Genomic DNA, 12,103 nt, shown 5'->3' on the forward strand with positions numbered 1-12,103 from the left:
ATTTCACGCGATGGGGGTTGACAGGGCCGGATGTTAGTTGATCGTCTTTTGTGAATGGCTAAAGTTTCTAGCTGAAAATGGCTCAGTTGAATTGTCTAACTTGTCGTTAGGACAACGTAAATGGTCCGTTTATGCATTTCACCTATTTTATTGGATTTCAAGGGGTCATGCCATTCATGAACGAACTACTTATACATGTGATCGATAATATATGGAATTGTATAACCATCTAATAGATTGACAATTTGTTGTTTGAACGATTACTTTAGTGAAGTTGCTGATCATATCAATTACCAAACCTTAGACATTCTAAAAATTTACTTGCTAAAAATTTGTGGAACTTGCGATTCCCTGTTGGAGTTTTTTCTTTCAAATGATATACGTATTATCTTAATTCTACTATCCAACAACTGACTCATAAAAAACACATACGACCGATTTAGGTAAACTTTACACTTCTTTATTTATCATATGCCCACAAACAAGAAACGTCTGCAGGAGCACGAAATACATGTTAAACCAGCTATTTCGTCGACATTTATTTTATCCTTATTTTCTAAATGAAATTTTAAGTATATCATGTTGTACTAGTACAATAGACAATAACGTCGATAACAACTAGATATAGAGAATCATTTCACTGTTGCTTTTCAATACCAAAGGAATGGTATGTTGAGTTGATAGAACGTTTGTTTTCTGGTTGAGTTGGTCTAGCGTTGGTTTCAAATCCCTGTGAGAAAACAAAGAAGAAAGTTAATATCACACTGCCTTTGAATTTTTATATATACAAGTAGATTCTTGAGTTTTTTAGCTGAAGAACCACCCTTTAAAAATACAAATTGAAATTAAAATTAAAACTATATAGAGTTTTTGGATCAGACAATTAAGTCTTTCATGAATTTTTTTTAAATAAGAGTATAAGTGATCGATAATATAATTAGAAAACAAAATATTTTTGGTAAATGTTTTAGGGTAGCAATTACTCACGTCTTGAACAGCTTCATGGAGTAGATTTATTTGTCTTCTGGTTACAGTTTTTACCTGGGAAATTGAAAAAGTAAAATTATATAGTATTATTTTTAAAATATATGTAGTTACATTCAATTTAATAAGGAGAAGGGCAACACTTGATTACCTTTCTATCAATTGTCCAGACAACACCTTCGGTGCAAGGAGGTGTTGTAAGAGAGCCAATATACCTGAAATAATTTTTGCCATCCAATTTTATTTGATTTGGATCAATAGTTCCAATGGCTCTCTCTTTACCATTTTTATCAGCAGGAACTTTCAATTCATTCTCTATCTGTAATCAGAAGTAAAGCAATATTAAGAATATGAAACATAAGGCAAGTGACCTTCTACAACAAATTAAATTATTTTATATATTAAATTAGTAAAATATTATCCTTGGATATATGTGTTACATAAAATATAATTCTTGTTCACCATAGATAAGAAGGGATCAGGCAATAATCCGATCTCGTAGAGGATTCCAATAACAGCAAACTGTCCATTATTGCTTTCATGTACCAAATGAGCTTCCAAATTAAACCTGCATTTGTTAATATAAATGAACTCGTCATGCAAATAAGATTTTTTTTTTTTTTTAAAAAAAAAACTTAGAATATATGAATAAGCAATTAGGGCCTGCAAGAAAGTACCTTTCTCCATTAACAGTGTGTTCAGAAGGTGTGTGCCAATGCAATTGTTTGAGTTGATATTGAGTTTCATTTATCTTCAAGTATCCTCCATCAGCCAATCTCAACTGCATTTGTAATTATAAAATGGTTTAATACATATCATGAGCAGTGTAGTCTTCACAATATCCAATCATTAGTAGTCTTTTTTCTTCTTACCATTATATCATGGCCTCTGTTCAAGAGGGTGGCATTCGATGGTTTGTAGTCCTTTTGAAGTATTCCCAAGTTTGAAACTACTTCAGCCCTTAAGTCCAAAAGATCAATAGGAGACTGCAATTTGCCACTACAGTCTTTCCAATCTGGACGAATATTGCTCCAATTAGCTGGTCCATTCTCCCTTTTTTCATCGTAACTAAATTCCCTCTCATCATCTACAATTGCCCAAACATAAAGAAAGTTTTAACTCTGTACACTAACACAATAAATAATTTTTGCACTAGCTGAGTGGTCATCGATCTAAAAAATAATAACTACAAGTAACTGTTTATAAAAAGTGTGCATAAGTAGCCTAATAACATAAGATAGGTTAACTGGTTAAGTATATTTATAGTGCAAAAATTATTACACTCTCAATTTGTATAAGTTAATTCCAAAATAAAAGGCCAGGCATGCGCTAAACTAAAAAAAAAAGAAGATTAGGAAAGACACAGGAGATGCTATTTCTAATGATCTTAACATACCAACTTCTCCAGATCTTGCAAGAAATACACTTGAAAGGAAAAGAAACGAAATGAACAACATTTTGGCTATTGCTGCCATCCTCATTGTATCTTCAACTATTGAAATGTTTTGTAAGTTAATTAGGTGAGCAAACTCTGAGAACTCCTCGATCAATTTATAGGGAGAGTAAGGTAATGTGAAGCTGACAAAAAAGAAGCTGATTTTGACAAGGGGTGGCAAATGAGTTGCTTGGACTGTATTTGGGCTAGTCAACACGGGCTGATTAATTAAATGGGTCATTGCCCAACCCTTTCCAAAGTTCACTTGGGTTAAGATGAGCTGGGTCAAGATTAGCTAAACAATAGGTTGTAACCCAACCCGCCCAAATTGGCCCAAATTATTGTAATATCCTCAACTTTCTTATGTTTTGAAATAACTACTAATTCATGCCTAATGATTTCTTTCCTCAATGTAGATTTATAACTTTATTTGATAGTTCTTTAATTTATCTTGTAATACTAACAAAGATCAGAATAATAAAAAATAACAAAATTAGAACTTTCCACCCAGCCCGAACGACCTCCAACCCACCTCCCACCGCCCCAACCCCACCCCCACCCTAAATAGAAATATTATTTAGAGTACTTTCTTTTCATGTTGTAGATGGAGTATTTTTTTTTCGTTTCAACAAAATGAATATTTTCTTTTTACGATGAAGAAAAGTATTTTCTTTCATCTCAACAAAATAAGTACTTTCTTTTCATGATGTAAAGAATTTATTTTCTGTTCACAAAATGAGTACTTCCTTTTCATGTTGTAGAAAAAATATTTTCTTTTATTTCAACAAAAAGAGTAATTTCATTTCATGTTGTTGAAATAGTATTTTCTTTCACTTCAATAAAATGAACACTTTCTTTTCATGTTGTAGAAAGAGTACTTTTGTTTTGTTTCAACAAAAAAAAGAATATTTTATTTTCAGTTATGAAGTTCAAATTCCTTTTTTTTTTTGGTGAAACGTAAAGCTTTATTTATCACCAGTACCCAATAAAAAACTGTACAAGAATCCTAGCCAGGCATGCCAGTATCCCTAAATGTTTATCCTGTCTTTACTCACTTCTCTTTTCCTTACTCTGTCTTTCTACTCTATTGTTGCCATTGCTTCCTATACAATTGATCTATCCACTCCCTCTCATTCCTGCTACATTTCCTGTTTAAAAAATATACTACTCTAATCTTGCATTCTTATCGGACTTGTGCACTGACTACACCAGGTGTAGGGACTCGATGGTTCCATAGAGCTTCATTCCTTGCCCACCATATTCTGTATATCAACGCTGCTATAATTGCTTTAATAAGCACCCTGCGCTTCTTCCCTTTGATCCATCTTATTGATCTACGCTATATCTCCATGGGATCATTTTTTGTTATACCTCTCTGCACCTATTTTAATAGCAGTTGTAGGCATGCCGCAAAGAATTTGCAATCATAAAACAAATGTTCTATTGTGTCTGGTTGGCTTCCATAAATCAGGCACCAGTTGTCTTTGCTTATCTTCAGCCTTAACAATCTATCCTTCGTAAGTAGCTTTTTGTGCAAGGCAAGCCAACTAATGAATCAATGCTTAAGCACATTCATCCTACACCATACTCCTCGATAGCATGATGTTTCTTCTGCATTTTCCTTGCTCGATTGGTATCCACTCCTCAATGAGTATTTTCCATCATGTTTCAGCTATCCATTATTCATAAAACCTCCAGCAAACTTGTCTCTGATGGAGCATATTTTCTTCCAGTACCAGCAGCTATATGTGGGGGGGGGGGGGGGGGGGGGGGATATATATTGCCATCATGGTTGATCCTTTATATACAGATGATTGACATATTTAACCCACAAATTATCTTCCTTGTTGGCTATGTTCCAAACGTACTTAACCATTGCTGCTTTATTCCATATGATATAGAGTTATCCTTAATCCTCCTTGCCTCCTTTGTCGACACACCATGTCTCAGGCCACTAATGACATTTTGGTAGAGTTCCCTTTTCCCTCCCAGAAAAAACTCCTACATATAGCTGTTATATTTCTCAGCACCTTCTTAGGGAGAATGAATATAGAAGCATAATAGGTATGTACTTGCATTAGAACAGCATTCACCAGTAACACCCTACTAGCATAGGATAGGTATTTAGTACCCCATGTTCTTGTTTTTATTGCTAGTTTCTCCACTAGCATTCAACAGTCTGTGGCTGATAGCTTCTTAGAAGAGATTGGCACACCAAGATATCTAAAAGGCAGTGTTCCTTGCTGATACCCTGTTAGCTCACATATATGCTGGAGGCACTGTGTCCCCATATTTGCACGGTAGATATTCGACTTGGCTGCATTTGTGTTCAATCCAGATGCTTGTGAGAATGTTTTGACTGAGGATCAGTTTCACTGACTTCCATTCACCTTTGCAAAGAACTTAACATCATCTGCAAAACACAGATGGCTCGGCATTATCCCTCTACATTTTGTGTGATATTGGAATCCTTTTTGATTAGTTATCCACTTCGTAATTCTAGATAGATATTCCATACAAATCAAAAATAGTAGAGGGCATAATGGATCTCACTGTCTAAGGCCATGCCTGCCTTTAATGCTACCAAATACCCCTCCATTCATAGCTATAGTGTACTAAGTGGATGTGATATAAGCCATAATCCACCTAATGAACCTTTGAGGGAAATTAAGGTCACGCAACATCTCTTCAACAAATCCCTACTCCACAGTGGCATATGCCTTACGAAGACCAACTTTTACTAAGCAACTCCTAGTTGTATTCTTCCTTTTGTATAATCTCACCAGGTCTTGACAGAATAAAATATTGCGTACAACACTTCTACCAGCAATAAAAGCACTTTGGTTGTCAGAAATTATCTCAGGAAGAACCTTCTTTAATATATTGCATAACATCTTCGATATTACTTTGTAAATTGTATTGCAACAAGTAATTGGCCTATAGTCACCCACTAAATCAGCATGTGTACTCTTGGGAACTAGTGTTATCATTATGTTGTTTATTATTTTGAGCAGTCTGCATGTTCTAAAGAATTCCATAACCCCATTTATCACATTATTACCCACAATGTCCCAGCTATCCTTGCAGAATTAGCTACAAACCCATTTGGGCCTAGGGCCTTGTTCCCTGAGATAGCCCACAATGCTTGCTTCACTTCTGCAGCTGTGAATTCTGCCTCTAACCCATTCCTTTGCTCCTCATTAACTGTAGGACCTTGCTTAACCAAGTAGCCATTTACATGAGCCATATCTTCCTGGTTCCTGCCTAGTAGGTCACTATAAAACTCTATGAATGCTTCAGGTATCTTCATCGGGTCACTTATATCCTCCCCATGCATATTCTTGATATGAAATATTCTATTGCTATTCCTCCTAGTTTTCAGCATTCCATGATAGAACTTTGTATTTTGATCCCGTAGTGTGAGCCATTGAACCTTAACCCTTTGTTGCAAGAAAAGGTCCCTGGCTTTCTTCCATTTACTGCATTCCTCAATTAATCTTAGCTCTATATTAATAAGTGCTTCATTATGAGCATCGTTCTGAATTCTATTCTGACAATTCTGGAGTAATTCTAATGCTTCACCTGCTCTTTTTTCAACATTACTGAATTTGTCTTTATTGATTCCTCGGAGACTACTCTTGATCTTATGCATTTTCCCCATTAACCGATACATATGTGTGCCCTATTTACTAGTCTTCCACCCTTCCTTTATACTTGCTTTGAAGTCAGTAGCCATACTTTACATGTTGAAGTATTTGAATCTTTTGCTGCCCTTTTGGACTCCACCCTCCCAGCTAATAATACCAGGGGAATGATCATATAGCCCTAGGCTTATATAGTGAACCTCAGAGGTAGGCTGCCTTGCCAACCAATCATAGTTGACTAGTATTCTATCAATTCTACTCATGACTCTACTGTCACCTGTTTGTTCATTACTCCATGTATAGTATGCCCTTAAGGATCTCCGATCTTGCATAGAGCATTCCTCCACACACTTTCTGAATTCCTTGATCTCTGCCATGGTAACTGGGTTCCCCAATATGTCCTCTCTATTTAAAATACAATTGAAGTCTCCCTTTAGTGCCCATGGACATTTCGCCAATTAATGTATGCCCTTGATTCTAACCAAAGCTGTCTTCTCATACTCTAATCATTGAATCCACATATCATTGTGATGTTAAATTGCCTCCTTGTTCCTCTATGCTGAACTATGCAGCATACTAGTTGTTTAGTAACATTTTGCTATATTAACATCATAAACCAACGGTTTCCAAACAATCCATATTCTTCCACCTGGGTGTTGTGCCAGGTTTGTAGTAAATGACCATCTATTGCAAAGATTAAGAGCAGCCTGCTGTGCTTTGCCCCTCCTAATATTAGTTTCCAGGAGACAGATAAACCAACTTTTTGGTTGTTTATAAGTATATTCATTTCCTTCTTCTTATGTGGTTTATTCAATCCCCTGGCATTCCAAAATCCAATTCAATCCATTTAGGATGGAGTTGTCCCCACCCTTCCCTTTTCCTTGAGTCATCTTATCTCTTTTTCCTATTTGACTCATATCCCCTGCCATAGTTCCCCTCTTTGTAACATCATCTTCTTGTTTGTGATCTCCGAAGGTTGCAAAGGAGTTCACCGTTCTAATAGTGGTACCCTTCTGTACTACTTCCCCTGCTTTCCCAAGCCCTGGCTTGCTGACCTGGTATCTCTCACGCATGACACCAGAGGTTGTTGCCTTTTCCTGGTTATCCCCTTGTCCTGTATTTCCATTGTTTCTTTGTATGCCTACTCGTTGTCTTTGGCCCTGCCATCCTCCCTCTGTGGAGCTTCAATCTGTTTTTCCCTTGTTTTTGCATCACTGTTTCATTTGTGTCTTGGCTTCCTTGCTGACTTACTTGCTTTTCCTTTCTTCCTTTAGGAACTTCCTGCATTCTTTCATTTCATGACTAAAATTTTTGCATTTCCCACATAGTATAGGTTTCCATTCATAGAAAACCCCCTATTCAACAATTCTTCCTCGTTCATCTTCAAACATAATGGAGTTTGGGTATTTTTGATGTGGTTTGACCTCAACTAATACACGAGCATGTTAGTCTCTCCTTCTGTGTGGTTGCTCGATCAACTTTCAATGGTTTACCCACTAATCCCGCTAGTTTAGTTAAAGAAGCTTGTCCCTAATATTGTCCAAGCCAGTGAACCTAATCCATACAGGGATTAGCTGAACTGTCTCTTTTTTCATATCCATGTCTGGGCTCCATGTTTTTACTACAACAGGCTTTCTATCGAACATCTGGACTCCATCCTCCATCACTTTGATTCTTCTTTCAATGCTATGAAATCTAACCATGAAAACTCCTCTATTGATTTGTGCTATCTTATCAATTCCTACTGATTCCCAAATTCTTTGGAAATGCCCAGCCATAACTGCTTGTGGTGGGTTGGATCCCAACAAAAAATATATTACTGCCGATTTCCAAAACTCAATTTCCTTTTTATGTCCTCCATAGTGATATTCACATTGAGATTGCAGGTTTCGTGAGGAGTGAGGCCCGATTCCTCTATAATTGGATACAATTTTGCTCCATGATTTATGGCTTACCTCAAGGTTTTTCACTGCATTCCCCTATTCCATTGTCTGATCATCATCTTCAACCATGTCAGCCCATGATTTCTGTCCCCTATATCTGCTTCTCATCACTGCCTCTGTTGTTCGTCGATCGAATACCTAACCCTTCACCATCGGTGGTTGATTGACTGAGATCCAGTGGTGGTATCCCTTGCAGGACATTGACACTTTGAGAATTTTTATCATCAGTTGTTTGCGGAATTCCTCTTGCTCCGCTCGTATTGCTCAGATTACCCCCTTGCGTATGCTAATCCCCAGTCTTTGACTTCCTTGTCATGTTCAACAATGGCTGAGAGGAGATCTCATTCTAGAGAGAGAAAAGCCTTTATCGATCCAAGTTCAAATTTCAATGTTGTTCTTTCGTGAAAAAGCAAAGCAGCGCATTAGTTCCTTTGGGTTTGTATGACTTTTTAAAAGAATAATTGAATTATTGAAGAAAATTGAGTGCTGAAAATATTGGGTATTTGGTAGGGGGCGGGGGGGGGGCACAAGAAACATGAGGATTTGGGTGGAGGAGGGTTGAGGAGTAGCATAGAGAATTATTTTTCTAAAAAATATTTTCGACTCTCTAACCAAACACTAGAAAATATTTTTCAGAAAGAGTTTTTCATTCACCAACCAAACATGAAAAAATAAGTGATAAAGTCACTCATTTTCTAGGAAAATATTTTCGAAGGGAAATATTTTTCTTTATACCAAACCGACCCTTAGAAGCTTTAAAGGGAGTTGCTATTTATGGGTCAGTTTGGGCTGCATGGGCTGATTTGGGCTACTAAAAATAAGTGAATTTAGTTGGGTTGTGCCCAAACTAAGCACGTCATTAAAGTAGCCATAACCAACTATTAAAACCTGGACGGGTTGGGCTGTTCAAATGGGTTTGGACCACTTTTGCCACCTCTGCTTTTAACTACTCTTCTCGTGCCAAAATTTTACTTGGATTTTGGATGTAATGAATTTTTACACCTATCATTGTAATTATACCTATTATAACATATTACTTATCAATTATTTTAGATTACAAATGAATATTTATTAAATATAATGTATGTGATTCTCTTTTTAATATTATGCAAATAATTTTTACATTCTTAGTACATGAAAATGTTATTCTTTGAATAATTATGTATGTCGACAGTGTAAAGAATCTTTACACTAGCTATTAATGTGATTTGACTTATTATAGAAGATCAATTATCATTTAATTTAGGTTACTAATCAATGTTTATTATATAGGAGTATATTTTACCTTCTATCACCTTTAAAATACATAATAATGCAAATATTATTTACACGTCGGCGCACAGTAACTAAAATCTATAATATATCAAACAACACATAATATATCAAACAACACTGATAGTGTTAAACTTAAAGACCAAATGTGGAGAGACCCAGGACTCCTTTTTGAAATTCTTCTCTTGACTTTTTACTGGTTAAATTTTATCTAATTGATGTCCATGACGACAACTTTTTTATTGATATAAAATTTCTTTTTATTTCTCATAACATGCATGCACAATTGACTTTTTGCTGGTTGAGATTCTGTTCATGTTGCATGGAATGTTAAAAACTTTAGCATAGATCCTATATATGCACGTCTGACTTAGGAACTAATTCTTTTGGTGTTTCCTAATTCTGATTATCTTGTTATTTAATTTGTGAATGGAGTGAAGTTTCATGGTTATTAGATCTTGTGTTAACACCACCACAAATTCTATCATCTGTTTATTACCTATACGAACCTCTCCAGCAACCCAACATTCTCAAATTTCTTTTTGGAACGATCTTGGCACCTTTCTGCTTTTGAACAGTAGAGAGTGCCAATAGGGACATGATCACGTGAAGATATTATTTATAATTATTAGGTCATTTAGATCCATTTACATATCATAATTGAAACTATAAAAAATGGCATGGTCCGCTTATAAAATGTTCTTCTGCTTCATGGACATCTTATTGCAGTCTTACAGATTCTAAACTATACAAGTCCAAATTGGCGTGGTGTGTTTGAAAATTCAACCTTTTCTTTAGCTGTGCCTATTCTACAGGACAAAGAGCTACATTTTGCTTTAGCTTGTAATAGTCATTTTGGAGAAAGTTCCAACGTTTTCTGTTGTATTGTTTTCTTCAAACAAACAGCAGAAGTAAAAAATTGGTATTGAGTGTGTGGGAACAAAGTCCCAAATAGAAAGTAAAAACGAAAAAGAAGCTACTTATTGGAGTTGGATACTCTTAATGGTGTGAGGCTTATTGAGGAAAAAACGTGCGGGTTTGGCCCAATACGGACAATATCACATCATATTAAGAGTTTTTTTGGGTCATTTTAGTCCAACAACTGATATCAAAGCCAATGGTTTGACCGCAAAACTACGAAGATGGTAGAGTGTACCGTGGGAGATTGCTTAGTGCCTTTGCCCATCTACGGGGTAGGTATACACATGAGTCTTTGGACTTTGGTGATCTCCAAATTAGCTCATGAATAGTGATTGATTATGTGGAACTTAGTTTAAAGCGGAGATTATCGGATGTGTGTGAACAAAGTCCCGCATGGAAAGTAGAAAAAAAAATTACTTATATAGAGTTGAATACTTTTAATGGTGTGAGGTATATTGAAAAAAATTATATGGACCGGCTCAAAGAGGACAACACACCATATTAAGAATATTATTGGAACGTTTAGTCCAACAATTATTGCCACTTGTTCGCCTTCGAACTTCTTTGCATACTCTTTCAGAAAATTTCTTGTAAATCGTAGGCAAGGGACTAACCTTATTTCTAACCTCTTTTTTTTACTGTAACTATTTTCTCGGCACATGCGTTATCGAGTACGTTAATTAGTACACGTATTGTAAAATAAAATTAAAATTATTAAAATAAAGTTTTTAGTAAGTATACATGAAAGAATACGTAATAAATTTTTGTGAGTGGTCATTGGGGAACGTCATCAATTGAATTATTCATTCGAACCTACAAAGATGAACAATAAAAGTGTAATTAGATACACTAGATTTGCATACTTATTTTGTGAATTTGAGGTTAAAAAAATTATAATTAAGTGTATCTCATCTAATATTCCTTATAGACGATATTCCCTATATATGTTCCTTCCATCCATTTTACTTGTCTGTTATAATCAAGACTCTTGTATCGACATTGATATCCCTCTTAAAAATGCAATGTAAAAATTTTCCATGTGAGAAAACAAGTTGTGATAGACATAATCCAGCATTGAGTATTGTCTGACCTTTAGGTTTATTTATTGTCATTGCAAAATATAAGAGTATAGGCAATTATTTTCGCACGAATTTGAAAGGATATCCTTTGCTCACATCCAAGTCCACTACTAGTAATATTCATATAAAGGTGAAGGTAAAATCGCACCCGCCACCAAGGAAATGGTACAAGTTTAACTTTGATGGTGCTTTCAACAATGAGTACCTGCATGGAGGAATCAGTGGAATCATACGCAACAACAAAGGAGAGTGGATGTTGGGTTACTATGAGAAGTGTCAAATAATATCACCTATACATACAGAACTACTAGCTCTTCGGCAGGCACTTCTAACAATTATCAAGGAGAAGATCACCCCATGTGAACTAGAGACAGATGCCACATAGGTGATTCATTTTTTAGAAGAAGATTATCCTACTTATAGTGACTTAATTTATGAATGCAGGTGCTTAATGGGGAGAGCAATGGAGCAGAGGGAGATCATAATGAAGCACAACTTCCGTGAAGGAAACATGGTAGCTCACAAGATGGGCAAGGAAGCTCTAAAGTACCCTAGTTATAATATAACCCTTTATTTTGCTAAGCCGCCTGACTTTGCAATGGATGTGTATTGTAAGGATCGGGAAGGTTGTAACTATGTTCGGTCTTGTAGTATGTATGCATGCAACACTCTAGCATCTCTAGGAAATGACAATGCCCTATATGGCATGGCTCAACTATGTACTAATGGCATTTCTATGGGTTGTGTACCCTAGTACTTGCCTGCTCTATTACTATTAATATTAAGTATCTTTTCCCTTCAACAAAAAAAGATATCCTTCATTTT

The 12,103-nt window shown here is 35.8% G+C and overlaps 1 protein-coding gene across 1 annotated transcript; it reads right to left on the reverse strand.

Moving 5' to 3' along the window:
• Nucleotides 1-418: 418 nt before the first annotated feature.
• On the reverse strand, nucleotides 419-2,520 carry LOC109205929 (bifunctional monodehydroascorbate reductase and carbonic anhydrase nectarin-3). The gene is made up of 7 exons (XM_019368699.1): nucleotides 2,381-2,520; nucleotides 1,857-2,071; nucleotides 1,662-1,765; nucleotides 1,447-1,552; nucleotides 1,136-1,303; nucleotides 988-1,041; nucleotides 419-730 (listed from the first exon to the last, which is right to left on the reverse strand). The coding sequence occupies exons 1-7, from the start codon at nucleotides 2,463-2,465 to the stop codon at nucleotides 638-640; spliced, it is 825 nt and encodes a 274-aa protein (XP_019224244.1). The 5' UTR covers nucleotides 2,466-2,520; the 3' UTR covers nucleotides 419-637.
• Nucleotides 2,521-12,103: the final 9,583 nt, after the last annotated feature.

Source organism: Nicotiana attenuata, unplaced genomic scaffold (genome assembly GCF_001879085.1).
Source record: "Nicotiana attenuata strain UT unplaced genomic scaffold, NIATTr2, whole genome shotgun sequence".
Classification (NCBI taxonomy): Eukaryota; Viridiplantae; Streptophyta; class Magnoliopsida; order Solanales; family Solanaceae; genus Nicotiana; species Nicotiana attenuata.